The following is a 15,257-nucleotide window of genomic DNA, read 5'->3' on the forward strand; positions in this document are numbered from 1 at the left end:
CAGAGGAACCATAGGTCTCACCTGTACTGATAGTGTGCTCCTCTGTCCACATTCCGGTGCAGCCCGGATGATGCTGTAGGGTTGCAGCCATGCACAAGTAAGTCACAGATGACAGGCAATTCCCTCAGTAATCAGGCAGCAGCGTACACAGGAAGCATAGGTCTCCCCTGTACTGATAGTGTGCTCCTCTGTCCACATTCCGGTGCAGCCTGGATGATGCTGTAGCGTTGCAGCCATGCACAAGCAAGTCACAGATGACAGGCAATTCCCTCAGTAATCAGGCAGCAGCTTACACAGGAAGCATAGGTCTCATAGCCTGGTGCTTTGAGGTAATCCACACAGGCCCAGAGTAGCGTGCAGATAGGGAGTGGGCTACGAGTTGTCAGCCCCCCACCGACCATGGGTCTCTGACATATGACTCCTGCGCCCACCCACTTTCCACTATAGCCGTATAAAGAATTCTGCTGGTGCCAAAAAACAGGTTTACTATAAAAGAAGTTCTATTATATCTGGGTTCACTATACTAGGCCTTTCTCCCATATACTTGTAATGGTGCTTGGCTGGCACCTGGACTCTCACTTATACTCGAATGTTTACTATATCAGAATTTATTATAGCGAGAATATACTGTATATACTTCAGTGTTCTCCCCAGGCTCTTTTAGCCGGGTGCTCCACCCGGCTAATTTTGGTGAGCACCCGGCTGTCACTGGCCCACCTCCTCATATACTGTTAGCAAAGTCTCGCCGGCCCTGCATTCCCCGTCGTGCCCCACCCGGCTACTTTTTCATGCCACCCGGCTGGGAAAAGAATCTGGGAAGAACACTGGATTTGGGTACCATGGGTTGCGTTTATTGCTTAACTTGCGGTACAGTTTTCAGTTTTGGATTTTATGTGTCTTAGCGACAGTTTGGCAGTTCTTCTACTGGCGCTCTGGTAACTTCTACCACTTCTTGATGTTTAACCATCCTTACCCTTTAAAATGATCCCCACCCAATTCCCCCTTTCTTTGACCAACCTTTATCTTCCTTCATAAACACAATCCCTAACTTCCTTGAACCTCCCTGATGGTAAGATTCGTTACGGATTTTAGGGTCTTAAAGCAGTTACATTTTTTTAATAGCATTGAGACCCTAAAATTCAGGGGGGAAAAAAAAATCATACCGCAGAAAGATCTGCAGCAGTCTCTGCACATTATTCACCTCCCTGGGGTCTAGCGCTGCAATTCTTCCTCCTGTCCTCTGGGTGGAGCTCTAGCTCTATGGTGAGATCACGTGTCCGATGATGATCTCACCTGAGGGATCGAGAGCCTCAGAGGACCAAAAGAAGAAGGTCAGCTAGCGTCGTTGCTAACACCACTCCGCTACAGGCTCTGCATATACCTCCCGGCGGCTACCCTGGTCCAGGCTCCGGATTATAGCCAACAGATCCTTTTTATTCACCCAGAGTCTGGGGTGGGAATACCACCAAAGAGGTAACCAATTCCTCTTCCTATATTCAGCCCCGCCCTAAATATACTCTGATCAATGCTGCTTCCTGTTTCTGGGACTGACTGTAATACTGGCTGTGTTTGTGTTTCCTCAGAATAATCCCCGATGTTGCCGACCTTAAGATCAAACGGGAAAAGATCAGCCGGCAGGATGTGAGCTTCATGAAGAAGGTGAGTTGTCCTCAGCCTTAAAACAAACCCATGAGGATTTACCTGTGGAGAGTAACCTGTGCTATACTTACCTCAGGAGAGGGATGCCTCTGGATCCTCCAGAGGGTTCTTCCGTCCTTATCGGCCAGGCTCTTCCATCGCTGAGATCCTTGAAGGTCGCGGCCGCACTGCACCTGTGCAGAAGCACGGACCCTCTCGGGCTTCAGGCAGCAAATGCTAACCCCAATCGGGTCCGTGCTTCTTCGCAGGAAGCGGATCAAGTCACCTTGATAGAAAATGGAGTGCACGAAAGAAAATAGTGTAGTATGTCAGAAATGGTGAGGTAGAAAAGAATGCAGAAAGATGACTTACAAACCAGGGTTGCTATGTAGCAACCCCCTTCAGCGTGTGGAGAATGCCCATTTTGCCCTAGGGGTTGACGACTGATCTCTGTAAGGTGTTAGCTCCTCTGAGGACAGTCAGTGACCTGACAATGTCCTCTGTAAAGTGCTGCAGAAGATGTCAGATGTCAATGTTATATTAATACAAAATAATATGGTAGGACTTTATACGCAGTGATCTGCAAACCTGGCTCTCCAGCTATTAAGGAACTACAAGTCCCACAATGCATCGCAGGAGTCTGACGACCGTTCATGATTCATAAAAGCAAATGCATTGTGGGACTTGGAGAACCAAGTTTGCAGATCACTGGACTATGGTAGGGTAGATTATGAGCTCCTCTGGGGACAGCCAGTGACATGACTATGTACTCTGTAACGTGCTGCAGATGACGGTGCTATAATATGCGTAATAACAATATGGTAGGGCATTACACTATGACTATGGTTAGGATTAGATTGTGAGCTCCTCTGAGAACAGTCAGTCACATGACTATGTTCTCTGTGAAGTGCTGCAGAAGATGTCAGTGCTATATAATATTAAACATGTTTTTCGGCTTGTATAAGCATGTGCAGTATATCGGATCCTACAAGTGATAAACAGCCGACATGTATTCTGACAGACCTGTCCACCTGACAAATGCCAGGACTGCATGATTGCTGGTCTCAGCTTGTAATTACGCCAGAAATAGCGTCCTCTTTCCCCGCTAAATGAAAAGGAAAAAAACACAGGAATATCAATATACCCTTTACTGGCATCAGGGAGGCAGATTACAGCCTTTATTTATTCATATCTTTAAAACCCATTATTACTCCCGTCTGTTTGAATCTCATTGTGAATCCCTAAAGTCCTTTTCCTCATAAAGGTCCTATTTACAGCTCAGATTGATTGAAGTCTGGATTTCCATTACATTGCATGCGATCGCTCATTCCACCGGTAAATTCACAGTCCAACTGTCAGCAGTAAAAAAAGAAAATATACTTATAATTTTTTTTTTTGTAATATAAGTTTAACCTTAGATTGCCGCTGTTTTGCATCAATGAGATGCAAATAATTTTGAGTTGATGCAGGATTATGCAAATTTTGTATGCACATTTATGGAGCTTGAAAATGAACCTATCAAATTTTACCTCAATAGGATTTGATTGGTTTGTGTTCAATCTGCATAAATTTGCATAAAAAAATGTGCATGATCCTGCATCAACTCACAATTATTTGCATCTGGTTGACCCATCCCTAGTCCTTTAGGTTTTGTATTTCCGCATCCATGTGCCACGGACGTCTGAAAGGCATTTTTGTAGAAAGTTTTGAGTCAGTGGCAACTTTCTACTTGGCTTGAGATATGCAAATAACTTCAGTTGGATGTATAACTATGCAAATGTTGCTGTAAAACTATGCAGCTTGCAAATGGACCAATCAAATGCTTTTATTGCAAGATTTGGTTAGTCTGTTTTACAATATATTTTCCTAAAGAGAATCTGTAAGAAAAATGACACCCCAACCCCACCTCGAGAGGGGGAAAGTTTTGGATCCTAATGAGGCTTCCTCCTTCCTCTGCCCCTCTGTTACAGCGCTGGTTCCCCCAAAACCGCAGCGGATGAGGATGTCTGCTGTGGTGCCTGCAAGATTTACCGACCGTGATGTAGCGCAGGTGCAGTAGCTGCTCTCCAATCAGGCTCAGGCAGAAATAGCGGAGCACGATCGGGTCCGCTCTACTGTGCAGGTGCGAATCTTCTGTGCAGCGGTCCTGATAGAGCCCGATCAGAAAGCTGCTACTGCGCCTGCTCTGGATCGCGGTAGGTAAATATTTATCTCTCTGACATTAGGGAGCGGCCAGCGCTTGAACTGTGGGATGGAGGAGGATGGGGAAAGCCTCATCAGGATCCAGAAGCTTCCCCCTCCCGATGTAAGTATCCCCCAGGGAATGTTTTCATTTTTACAGATCCTCTTTAAAGCCAATGGGAATCAAAAATTAAAAAACAGAACAAAACACATTCACTCTTTCAAACTGATCACAGCAGTTACCTTACTGTATATTCGCCACTCCCTTGCCCCTGGATCCGTTTATTTTGCCTCATTACCGATGCCCAACTCGTCCAAGATGGCTGCTGCCCTTTGCTCTCCCTTCCGGGTCAGCAGCCTCTTCCTTTCTGGTATCGCCGGTAAAGCCACGCGAGAGGCAGTAGTTTCTGACGCGCAGCCATGAGCACGTGTGTGCGCGCACAGTAGCGTTAGTATGCGCCGCTCTGAGTATGAGACCAGGGAGCCACGCATTATCGGTAGCGCGGCTCAGAGGCGCGGGGAGAGGGGAGGTGATGGCAATGAATGACAGAGGAGAGACAGAGCAGTGGAAACTGCCTCCTCCCAATAGCGTTATATTCGACCAAACTGGTCACATTTTTATAAATGAGATTTTGGGTGCCAGGCTGCAGTGACTGAAACAAAAAGGGGACTGAGCAGCACAGGAGAGTAGTAGGTACCGGTAAATGATCAGGTATTGAAAATAACAACAACAAAAAACAGTTCCTATTCACTTTAATAATTAGCATAAATTCTGTGTCATAATAATTGGCATAATTCTCACCTCAGTGACTTACTGACCTACTGCCTAATCACCCTACTGGCTAATGTGTACATGTAGATTTGAGCAAGACATTTAATAACACAATTCAAACATAGCTGGCACTGGCATGTAGCTTTTTTTCAGCTTTTTATTTTTTAATGCTTTCAGGCTAAGGGTAAAACCTATTTTGGGAAGTGGAATTCTGAATTGTGAACTCTTTGCGTAACTTCATACCAGCTATTTTTTCCCCTAGGTATTCCTATGCTGTGTTTATCCTTTAAGAGCAGTTATGAAATTTTGGGTTTCATAAATTCATCTAATCCCCTAAAAGAAACAAAGTGGCTACATTGGGCCAAAGCTGATTAGTTCAGGACTGCCCTGCAAGTCTTAAGGTTTGTGCACACTTTGGATTAACCTTGGCCGGGATGGCAAATATAAACGGCCCGGGGTGAGAGGGGGGTCTAGTGTGTGTGTTTACGGCGAAGGGTTCGGTATGCCGGATAATCTCCCCTGAATGCGGCCTGACATTATTATTCTGCCCCCTTCATGGTGCGTTGTCCCTACACTGAATGTATCGGTAGCCTAGTAATGGGTCTGTACAGCTTTGGCCAAAATTGTTTGCTTGAGTTATCATGTCCAGATCCCTACTGAGTGACCATAAGTGTGCACGAGACTTTACTCCATACAGCTCTGCCTTTTCTCAAAAATGGAAATGGAGGGATATTGGAATATTCAGCATAAACTTACCTGCTTACCAGTTACCACAGTAGGGAGCCTCTTTGAACATCTCTAGTTGGGATTGGAAACGCAATGAGAAGCTTTAGGCCTCTGTTCCATGAGCAGCTGATGGAGGTGAATTCACCGCCTATCAGCTCCACACCTGCGGCATACCGAATAATGCCTCCGCATGTCAAAGATGACACACCCAGTGTTGCCAAACCCTGCCATTCAGCTGTATGTATCGTATATTTCGGCATATAAGATGCACTTTCTCCCCCAAAATGGGGGTAAAAAGTCAGGTGTTTTATATGCCAAACGAATGCCCGCCGATACGAACTGCCCTGTACTGTCCCTCTGTGTCTTCCTCAGCTTACCCCGTGCCCTCCTCCGCTCCCTGTGTATAACTATCAGCAGCGTGTCTCATCTAATTCATGGCTCCAGCAGCGATCTGACCTCTCCTCTTCTTCCCCGTTCCCCTAGTGCCGGTTTCTGCTGATGATTCGATCAGTAGCAGCAGGCACTAGGGGAGCCAAGAGGGAGAGGAGTGATCTGATCGCAGATTGATAAGGTGAGGTGGCAGAAGGGGACACCTGAGGTACAAGGGGGACACAATAATGGGGGGAGAAAATCTACAAGACACTCCTGCACCATGGACACCCCAAGTTTAGTATTTTTTTTTTTCCATGGTTTTTGCACTCTAAGCCTAGTCTTCAAGTCCGGAGTGTCTTATACGCCGAAAAATACTGTAATTGCAGCCTGAATGGTGCTTGTGGCCGTATGGCTCAGCTGCCTGACAATCTTGCATGCAGTTCAGCCACCGTGGAAAAGAGGACTAACAATTCTGACTCCGTTGATTCTGATTGGCCAAATTTCAAGCTGCATACAGCCTGCATCATATTTACGTGTAAGTAAGAATTATTGGGATTTGTGCTCTCCACCAATCGTGCATAAGATAGATGACTTAACCCTTTAGCAGCCAATTGATTTAGAAGCTTGCAAGTGCTCCAGGCCAATTTCTTTTAGCACCTTTTTTATTTCTTATTTGTTGCATTTCTTTTGCTTCTAATTAGTACTGCTGTAATGTGCTTTTATGGCCACTTGTCACTAGGGGACAGTGTGGGACACTATCAGAGAACTTCTGCTTTCAGTTTCTATATTTTCTGCTAGTAGAGAGAGATCAAAGCATTCCAAGAATTTACAGAATAGGTTCTGCTGACTGAGATCAATAGCTCAAATGAGATAACTCTATTGAAGCTGCTAATGGGTTAATGGAAGAAACTCTGCAAGTAGGAGAAACCTTCAGGTTCTGTTGTCGTGTAATAGGATAACGACCATTTCTTGCGCACAAATCCTCTTATATCATAACTTCTTAAGCTGCGAAGGAACCATAGTCCATCAAAGCTGGCGATACAGCCAGATCTACAAAGGGAAAAGAAAGCTGAGCACCCCAGGGATTACTCAGCCAAAGTCATCCTCTTTATTTAAAGTGGGCCTAGAAGACCTTGAGTTGAAAAAAGCTTGCGTAGATTGCATAGTGAAAGCATGGTCACATATTACTCACAGCCGGGATTGTGGAGCGTAAGAAACGCGAGGTCGTCAGTGTTTTCATGTTCCAGAGACCTTCTCTACGGCTGCCGTTACAGATCTATTCATGTCTTTGTGCTTTGCTATTGTGGAATTAGGATAACTGAATAGCTATTACCTTGAGCTCATATTAACACAGAGAAATTTAGAACAGTGGAAGCATTTCCCGTATTTTGTGTAGCACCTGCCAGCAATGTGAAACGCGTGATGTGACCCCTTGACCTCAGCGAGGTTAGTAGGAACTAGAGGTAATTTCTACTGCTCGCTGATCCCAAACGACCTATTAACAATCACTTAATGCAGAGCTCCTAAACCCTGTCCTGGAGGCCCACCAACAGTGCATGTTTTGCAGGAAACCACAAAACATTCACAGGTGAGGTAATTAGTGTCTCAGTAAACTACCTCTGTAGTTTACCACAAAACATGCACTGTTGGTGGGCCTTGAGGACAGGGTTGGGGAACACGGACTTAAAGTAAACAAGAGACGAAGCACCCTCATGTATTTTACCATATATATATACATATATATATCAATGGCAACATGACAGTAAACTAAACACCTACTCTGCTCTTTGTTTCATTCTTCACTGCTCAGTCTTGTTACCAGCTCTGATAAAATCCCAGACTGAGCATTGTCTAGCTTTGCCCTGGAATGATTGTAGCTGAGTCAGTCTTCTGTGATGTCTTTTCAAGCCCATGCCTGCCCCCTTGTGGCTCTGCTTTCCTGTTACGAGGATACATGGCAGGAAATCGGAGCCACAAGGGGGCAGACTTGGGCTTGAATCGACATCACAAAAGACTGATTCAGCTATAATAATTCCGGGGCAAAGCTAGACTGAATGCTCAACACCTGGAACAAGCATGTGGGTAATCTAGTCAGACTTTGGTCAGAAACACCTGATCTGCTGCATGCCTGTTCAGAGTCTATTGTTAAAAGTATTAGAGGCAATGAGTGAGCAGCACAGCCAGGCAATGTGCATTGTTCAAAGTGCATCCGAGATGAACTTTTAGGGCCCGTTTCCACTATCGCGAATCCGCATGCGTTGTCCGCATGTGGATTCGGATAGCCAATACAAGCGGATGGCCCTGAATCCTGAGCGGTTTTCTGTGCGGCAGAAATCTGCACGGAAGAGCTGTCAGAATTCGCACACCGCTATGCGAATCGCCGCTAATGTATTTAATAGGGAAATCGCATGCGGATTTGGCATGCGTATTTTACCGCAATTTCGCATAGAAATTAATGTTAAATGGCACAGGCAATGACATGGTTAAAATCGCATAAATACTAACCTATGCAAAATCGCATGGGAAATCGCGGTAAAATACGCATGTGGAATCGCACATGCATGTGATTTCATCAGCGGGGAATCGGCGGCGATTCCGCACAAGTGAAAACGGGCCCTAACTCATTGCATATTTGGGTTCCTTTCCTATTGTTTATAGGGCATTCCTCAAGCCAAATACTCTAATTCCCTATAAACTAAACCACCCCCACAGGTTTTCAGAGAGCCTTGGCAGTAGCAAGGGCTCATGGGAGCTCAGTCTGGGCAGGAGGAGGGAGAGGTGTTACTAGCCAGAAATTTCAGAGGCGGGGGGGGGGGGGGGGGGGGATTAGTTTTTTTTTTTTTCACAGGCTGAGTGCTGAAGATGCAGATAAGATTGCCTGTGTGTAATGTTTCCAAACAACATGGCTGCTGTCATTGTATCACAGGAAGAAATAATCATATTCTATTGAAGCTGTTTGCAGCTAGATTTGCTGTGTATAGACAAGTTACTTGTTATAGTTAGTTTTTCATCTCGGATCCGCTTTAATAGGAAATAAACATATCCACCTCCATATCCTTCTCACCTCAGGTTCCCTTTAATTGGATGTTAGACAATCAGGAGTGGCAGTAAATATTGATAGGTTGTTAACCTGTTCCATGTTATACTTGCATAAATGCATCCATACCTACATCTTTATCATTTTATTGATTGCAATACTCCAACTTCCACTTCAAATTAACGGATAGTGCTAGAACATGGCTGTGCAACTGGCTGCGGGTGTGGCTGGTGGGTCGGATGTTGCCCCCAGGCCGCACTCACCCGGACTATTTTTTTGTGTCATACCCCCCTCCTCTGGCAGGGGGGTATGACACAAAACACGCTCGTAAACACGCCGCCGGCCGCTCCTAAACACGCCGCCGGCCGCTCGCCCGGAGAGCAATGAACGGAAAAATCCATTCCCGTTCGTTGATCTAAGCCCCGCAATGATCCGCTGCTCTCCGATGAGCAGTGCGATCATTGTGAAAAAAAAAACACATTACCAGCCTCCTTGTACTTCCTCCAAGCCTCCGGAAGGGCGCTTGGAGGTCACATTAAACAAAAAGTTACTGTTGCCATCTTGTGGCCAAATAGTAAAACTACACCCTAAACATTTTTCACATACAAATGAATTACTTATACATAAAAATTTAACTCATTACCTCCCACACTCCCCAATTTTTTTTTTTTTTTTTTGTAATTAAAAAAAAAATTAAAAAATTTACAATTAAAAAAAATACATAAATAGTTACCTTAGGGACTGAATTGTTTAAATATTTGTCAGGAGGGTACAGCACTGTTACTTTATAAACTATGGGCTTGTAATTAGGGATGGACGCAAAACTGAAAAAAAATGCACCTTTATTTCCAAATAAAATATTGGCGCCAAACATTGTGATAGAGACATAATTTAAACGGTTTTATAACCAGGACAAAAGGGCAAATAAATTTCATGGGTTTTAATTACAGTAGCATGCATTATTTAAAAACTATAATGGCTGAAAACTGAAAAATAATTAATTTTTTCCCACTTTTTTCCTATTTTTCCCATTAAAACACATTTAGAATAAAATAATTCTTGGCATAATGTCCCACCTAAAGAAAGCCTAATTGGTGGCGGAAAAAACAAGATATAGTTCATTTCATTGTGATAAGTAATGATAAAGTTATAGACCAATGAATGGAAGGAGCGCTGAAAGGTGAAAATTGCTCAGGGGGTAAAACCCCTCAGTGTCGAAGTGGTTAAAGTGTACCAGAGATGAATCCTTAAAAAGATTTTATACATACCTGGGGCTTCCTCCAGCCCCATCCGCTCTGATCGCTCCCACGCCGCCGTCCTCCGCTGTCCGCAGCTTTGAGAACTGGGTCCCTGCACTTCTGTCAGTCGGAGCCAGTCTGGCGTAAGAGAAGTGCGCCCTCTTTGTATCTTTTCAGCAGCTGCTAGAAATGCAAAGAGCGCACTTCTGCGTAGCTGGCTGCAACTAACGTCAGTGACGGGACCCGGTTCCCGAAGCTGCAGGCAGCTGAGGAGGGCGTGATGTTTGGTGCATTCCTAATGGGCTTTCTTGAGTGTATCCCAACCCCAAAAGAGGACTTCTGTTCTAAAATGTTGGACAACCTTGATTTAGATTCAGAGCTCTACAGCCAGTAGGCATCACACATTTGTAATTGCTTCCATCAGAACCACCTTCTGAGTATAGGTGGTTCCTGTCCCTCTAACCCCCTGTGTTGTGTTTAGCATGGCCAGCAGCTGTACCGTCACATATATCTGGGATGCAAGGAGGAGGACAACGTGCACAAGAACTTCGAACTCCTCTACACAGCCTTGGCTTTGTTCACCATCGAACTGGCGAATGAGGAAGTTGTTATCGATTTGATCCGGGTGGCCATTGCATTGCAGGTTGGTCTTTCAACATTTTCTACCAATAGTAAATAATCTTAGTAATCGCTAGATTCTGCTACACTGTAGGAAAATAATGTTTAATAATTTTAAAGTTTAACTTTTTTAATATTTTCAAATGGCTCAAAACCATGGCAAGATGAGTAATGCGACTGCCATACTGGCCGCAGTATCAGAGGAAGTTGTTTGGCTACTGGAAGGGTTCCTCTTAAGACATACTGGCTACAGTGTCGGAGGGAGGGGGGGGGGAGGGGTTGGCTGCCGGAAGGGTTGCATTGAAGACATACTAGCAACAGTGTTGGAGGGAGGGGTTGGGCTGCTGGAAGAGTTGTTCTGAAGACATACTTGCCACAGTGTCAAAGGAGAGATGGGTTTGGCTCCTAGACGTTTTGCTCAGAAGACATACTGGTCAAAGTGTCTCTGGAAGGAGGGATTGGTTTGGCTGCTGCAAGGGTTGCTCTGAAGACATACTAGCAACAGTGTCAGTGGAAGGAGGAAGGGGCTTGGGTGCTGGAAGAAATGCTCTGAAGACATACTGGCGTCAGAGAAGGAGGTTGAGGTTTGGCTTCTGGAAAGGTAATTCTGAAGACATACTGGCCACCAGGGCTGTGGAGTCGGAAAAAAAAAATCCGACTCCAACTCGGACTCCTCAGTTTATGAACCCTCCGACTCTAGTAACCCAAAATTACTCCTAACTCCTACTCTACAGCCCTTACATGGCTATAGAGGAGATGCAACAATTATTTGACGACTCGTTTATGAAACATCCGACTCCAGATGCCCAAAAATTGCTCCAACTCGGACTCCACAGCCCTGCTGACCACAGTATCAGAGGAAGGATGGAGGGGTTTGGCCCTTGTAAGGGTTGCTCTGAAAACATACTGTGTCCCGTATCTGTGGAAGGAGGGGAGGGGTTTAGCTGCTTTAACCACTTGAGGACCTAGGGCTTTCTACCCCTTAAGGACCGGCCACTTTTTTTCCATTCAGACCACTGCAGCTTTCACGGTTTATTGCTCGCTCATACAACCTACCACCTAAATTAATTTTGGCTCCTTTTCTTGTCACTAATAAAGCTTTCTTTTGGTGCTATTTGATTGCTCCTGCGATTTTTACTTTTTATTATATTCATCAAAAAAGACATGAATTTTGGCAAAAAAATGATTTTTTTTAACTTTCTGTGCTGACATTTTTCAAATAAAGTAAAATTTCTGTATACATGCAGCGCGAAAAATGTGGACAAACATGTTTTTGATTAAAAAAAAACCCATTCAGTGTATATTTATTGGTTTGGGTAAAAGTTATAGCGTTTACAAACTATGGTGCCAAAAGTGAATTTTCCCATTTTCCAGCATCTCTGACTTTTCCGCCCACCTGTCATGTTTCATGAGGGGCTAGAATTCCAGGATAGTATAAATACCCCCCAAATTACCCCATTTTGGAAAGAAGACATCCCAAAGTATTCACTGAGAGGCATAGTGAGTTCATAGAAGATATTATTTTTTGTCACAAGTAAGCGGAAAATGACACTTTGTGAGAAAAAAAAAAAAGTTTCCATTTCTTCTAACTTGCGACAAAAAAAAAATGAAATCTGCCACGGACTCACCATGCCCCTCTCTGAATACCTTGAAGGGTCTACTTTCCAAAATGGGGTCATTTGTGGGGTGTGTTTACTGTCCTGACATTTTGGGGGGTGCTAAATTGTAAGCACCCCTGTAAAGCCTAAAGGTGCTCATTGGACTTTGGACCCCTTAGCGCAGTTAGGCTGCAAAAAAGTGCCACACATGTGGTATTGCCGTACTCAGGAGAAGTAGTATAATGTGTTTTGGGGTGTATTTTTACACATACCCATGCTGGGTGGGAGAAATATCTCTGTAAATGACAATTTGTTAATTTTTTTTACACACAATTGTCCATTTACAGAGATCTTTCTCCCACTCAGCATGGGTATGTGTAAAAATACACCACAAAACACATTATACTACTTCTCCTGAGTACGGCGATACCACATGTGTGGCACTTTTTTGCACCCTAACTGCGCTAAAGGGCCCAAAGTCCAATGAGTACCTTTAGGATTTCACAGGTCATTTTGAGAAATTTCGTTTCAAGACTACTCCTCACGGTTTAGGGCCCCTAAAATGCCAGGGCAGTATAGGAACCCTACAAATGACCCCATTTTAGAAAGAAGACACCCCAAGGTATTCCGTTAGGAGTATGGTGAGTTCATAGAAGATTTTATTTTTTGTCAAAAGTTAGCGGAAAATGACACTTTGTGAAAAAACACAATTAAAATCAATTTCCTCTAACTTGTGACAAAAAATAAAATCTTCTATGAACTCGCCATACTACTAACGGAATACCTTGGGGTGTCTTCTTTCTAAAATGGGGTCATTTGTGGGGTTCCTATACTGCCCTGGCATTTTAGGGGCCCTAAACCGTGAGGAGTAGTCTTGAAACGAAATTTCTCAAAATGACCTGTGAAATCCTAAAGGTACTCATTGGACTTTGGGCCACACATGTGGTACCGCCGTACTCAGGAGAAGTAGTATAATGCGTTTTGGGGTGTATTTTTACACATACCCATGCTAAGTGGGAGAAATTTCTCTGTAAATGACAATTGTTTGATTTTTTTTTACACACAATTGTCCATTTACATAGAAATTTCTCCCACCCAGCATGGGTATGTGTAAAAATACACCCCAAAACACATTATACTACTTTTCCTGAGTACGGCGGTACCACATGTGTGACACTTTTTTGCAGCCTAGGTGCGCTAAGGGGCCCAACGTCCTATTCACAGGTCATTTTGAGGCATTTGTTTTCTAGACTACTCCTCGCGGTTTAGGGCCCCTAAAATGCAAGAGCAGTATAGGAACCCCACAAGTGACCCCATTTTAGAAAGAAGACACCCCAAGGTATTCCGTTAGGTGTATGGCGAGTTTATAGAAGATTTTATTTTTTGTCACAAGTTAGTGAAAAATGACACTTTGTGAAAAAAAACCCAATAAAAATCAATTTCCGCTAACTTTTGACAAAAAATAAAATCTTCTATGAACTCGTCATACACCTAACAGAATACCTTGGGGTGTCTTTTTTTCTAAAATGGGGTCACTTGTGGGGTTCCTATACCGCCCTGGCATTTTACAGGCCCAAAACCGTGAGTAGTCTGGAAACCAAATGTCTCAAAATGACTGTTCAGGGGTATAAGCATCTGCAAATTTTGACGACAGGTGGTCTATGAGGGGGCAAATTTTGTGGAACCGGTCATAAGCAGGGTGGCCTTTTAAATGACAGGTTGTATTGGGCCTGATCTGATGGATAGGAGTGGTAGGGGGGTGACAGGAGGTGATTGATGGGTGTCTCAGGGGGTGGTTAGAGGGGAAAATAGATGCAATCAATGCACTGGGGAGGTGATCGGAAGGGGGTTTGAGGGGGATCTGAGGGTTTGGCCGAGTGATCAGGAGCCCACACGGGGCAAATTGGGGCCTGATCTGATGGGTAGGTGTGCTAGGGGGTGACAGGAGGTGATTGATGGGTGTCAAGGTGTGATTAGAGGGGGGAATAGATGCAAGCAATGCACTGGCGAGGTGATCAGGGCTGGGGTCTGAGGGCATTCTGAGGGTGTGGGCGGGTGATTGAGTGCCCTAGGGGCAGATAGGGGACTAATCTGATAGGTAGCAGTGACAGGGGGTGATTGATAGGTAATTAGTGGGTGTTTAGGGTAGAGAACAGATGTAAACACTGCACTTGGGAGGTGATCGGACGTCGGATCTGCGGGCGATCTATTGGTGTGGGTGGGTGATCAGATTGCCCGCAAGGGGCAGGTTAGGGGCTGATTGATGGGTGGCAGTGACAGCGGGTGATTGATGGGCGGCAGTGACAGGGGGTGATTGATGGGTGGCAGTGACAGGGGGTGATTGATGGGTGATTGATAGGTAATCAGTGGGTTATTACAGGGGAGAACAGATGTAAATATTGCACTGGCGAATTGATAAGGGGGGGTCTGAGGGCAATCTGAGCATGTAGGCGGGCGATTGGGTGCCCGCAAGGGGCAGATTAGGGTCTGATCTGATGGGTAACAGTGACAGGTGGTGAGAGGGGGTGATTGATGGGTGATTGATGGGTAATTAGTGGGTGTTTAGAGGAGAGAATAGATGGAAACCCTGCGCTTGGGTGGTGATCTGATGTCGGATCTGCGGGCGATCTATTGGTGTGGGTGGGTGATCAGTTTGCCCGCAAGGGGCAGGTTAGGGGCTGATTGTTGGGTGGCAGTGACAGGGGGTGATTGATGGGTGATAGGTGATTGGCAGGTGATTGACAGGTGATCAGTGGGTTATTACAGGGAAGAACAGATGTAATTAATGCACTGGTGAATTGATAAGGGGGGGTCAGAGGGCAATCTGAGCGTGTGGGCGAGTGATTGGGTGCCCGCAAGGGGCAGATTAGGGTCTGATCTGATAGGTAAAAGTGACAGGTGGTGATAGGGGGTGATTGATGGGTGATTGGTGGGTAATTAGTGGGTGTTTAGAGGAGAGAATAGATGTAAACAATGGATTTGGGAGGTGATCTGATGTCGGATCTGCGGGCGATCTATTGGTGTGGGGGGGGTGATCAGATTGCCCGCAAGGGGCAGGTTAGGGGCTGATTGATGGG

At 45.0% G+C, this 15,257-nt stretch overlaps 1 protein-coding gene across 2 annotated transcripts in view; it reads left to right on the plus strand.

Annotated features, from left to right (window-relative positions):
* The window catches only part of EFR3A (EFR3 homolog A), a 180,765-nt gene that overhangs the window by 135,845 nt on the left and 29,663 nt on the right, over positions 1-15,257 (plus strand). For both annotated transcript variants that reach the window (XM_068238034.1, XM_068238033.1), the window contains exons 15-16: positions 1,584-1,659; positions 10,446-10,607. In XM_068238034.1, coding sequence (XP_068094135.1) covers positions 1,584-1,659; positions 10,446-10,607 — 238 coding nt within the window. The remainder of the gene's footprint in view (positions 1-1,583; positions 1,660-10,445; positions 10,608-15,257) is intronic.

This window comes from Hyperolius riggenbachi, chromosome 5, assembly GCF_040937935.1.
Source record: "Hyperolius riggenbachi isolate aHypRig1 chromosome 5, aHypRig1.pri, whole genome shotgun sequence".
NCBI classification, from domain to species: Eukaryota; Metazoa; Chordata; class Amphibia; order Anura; family Hyperoliidae; genus Hyperolius; species Hyperolius riggenbachi.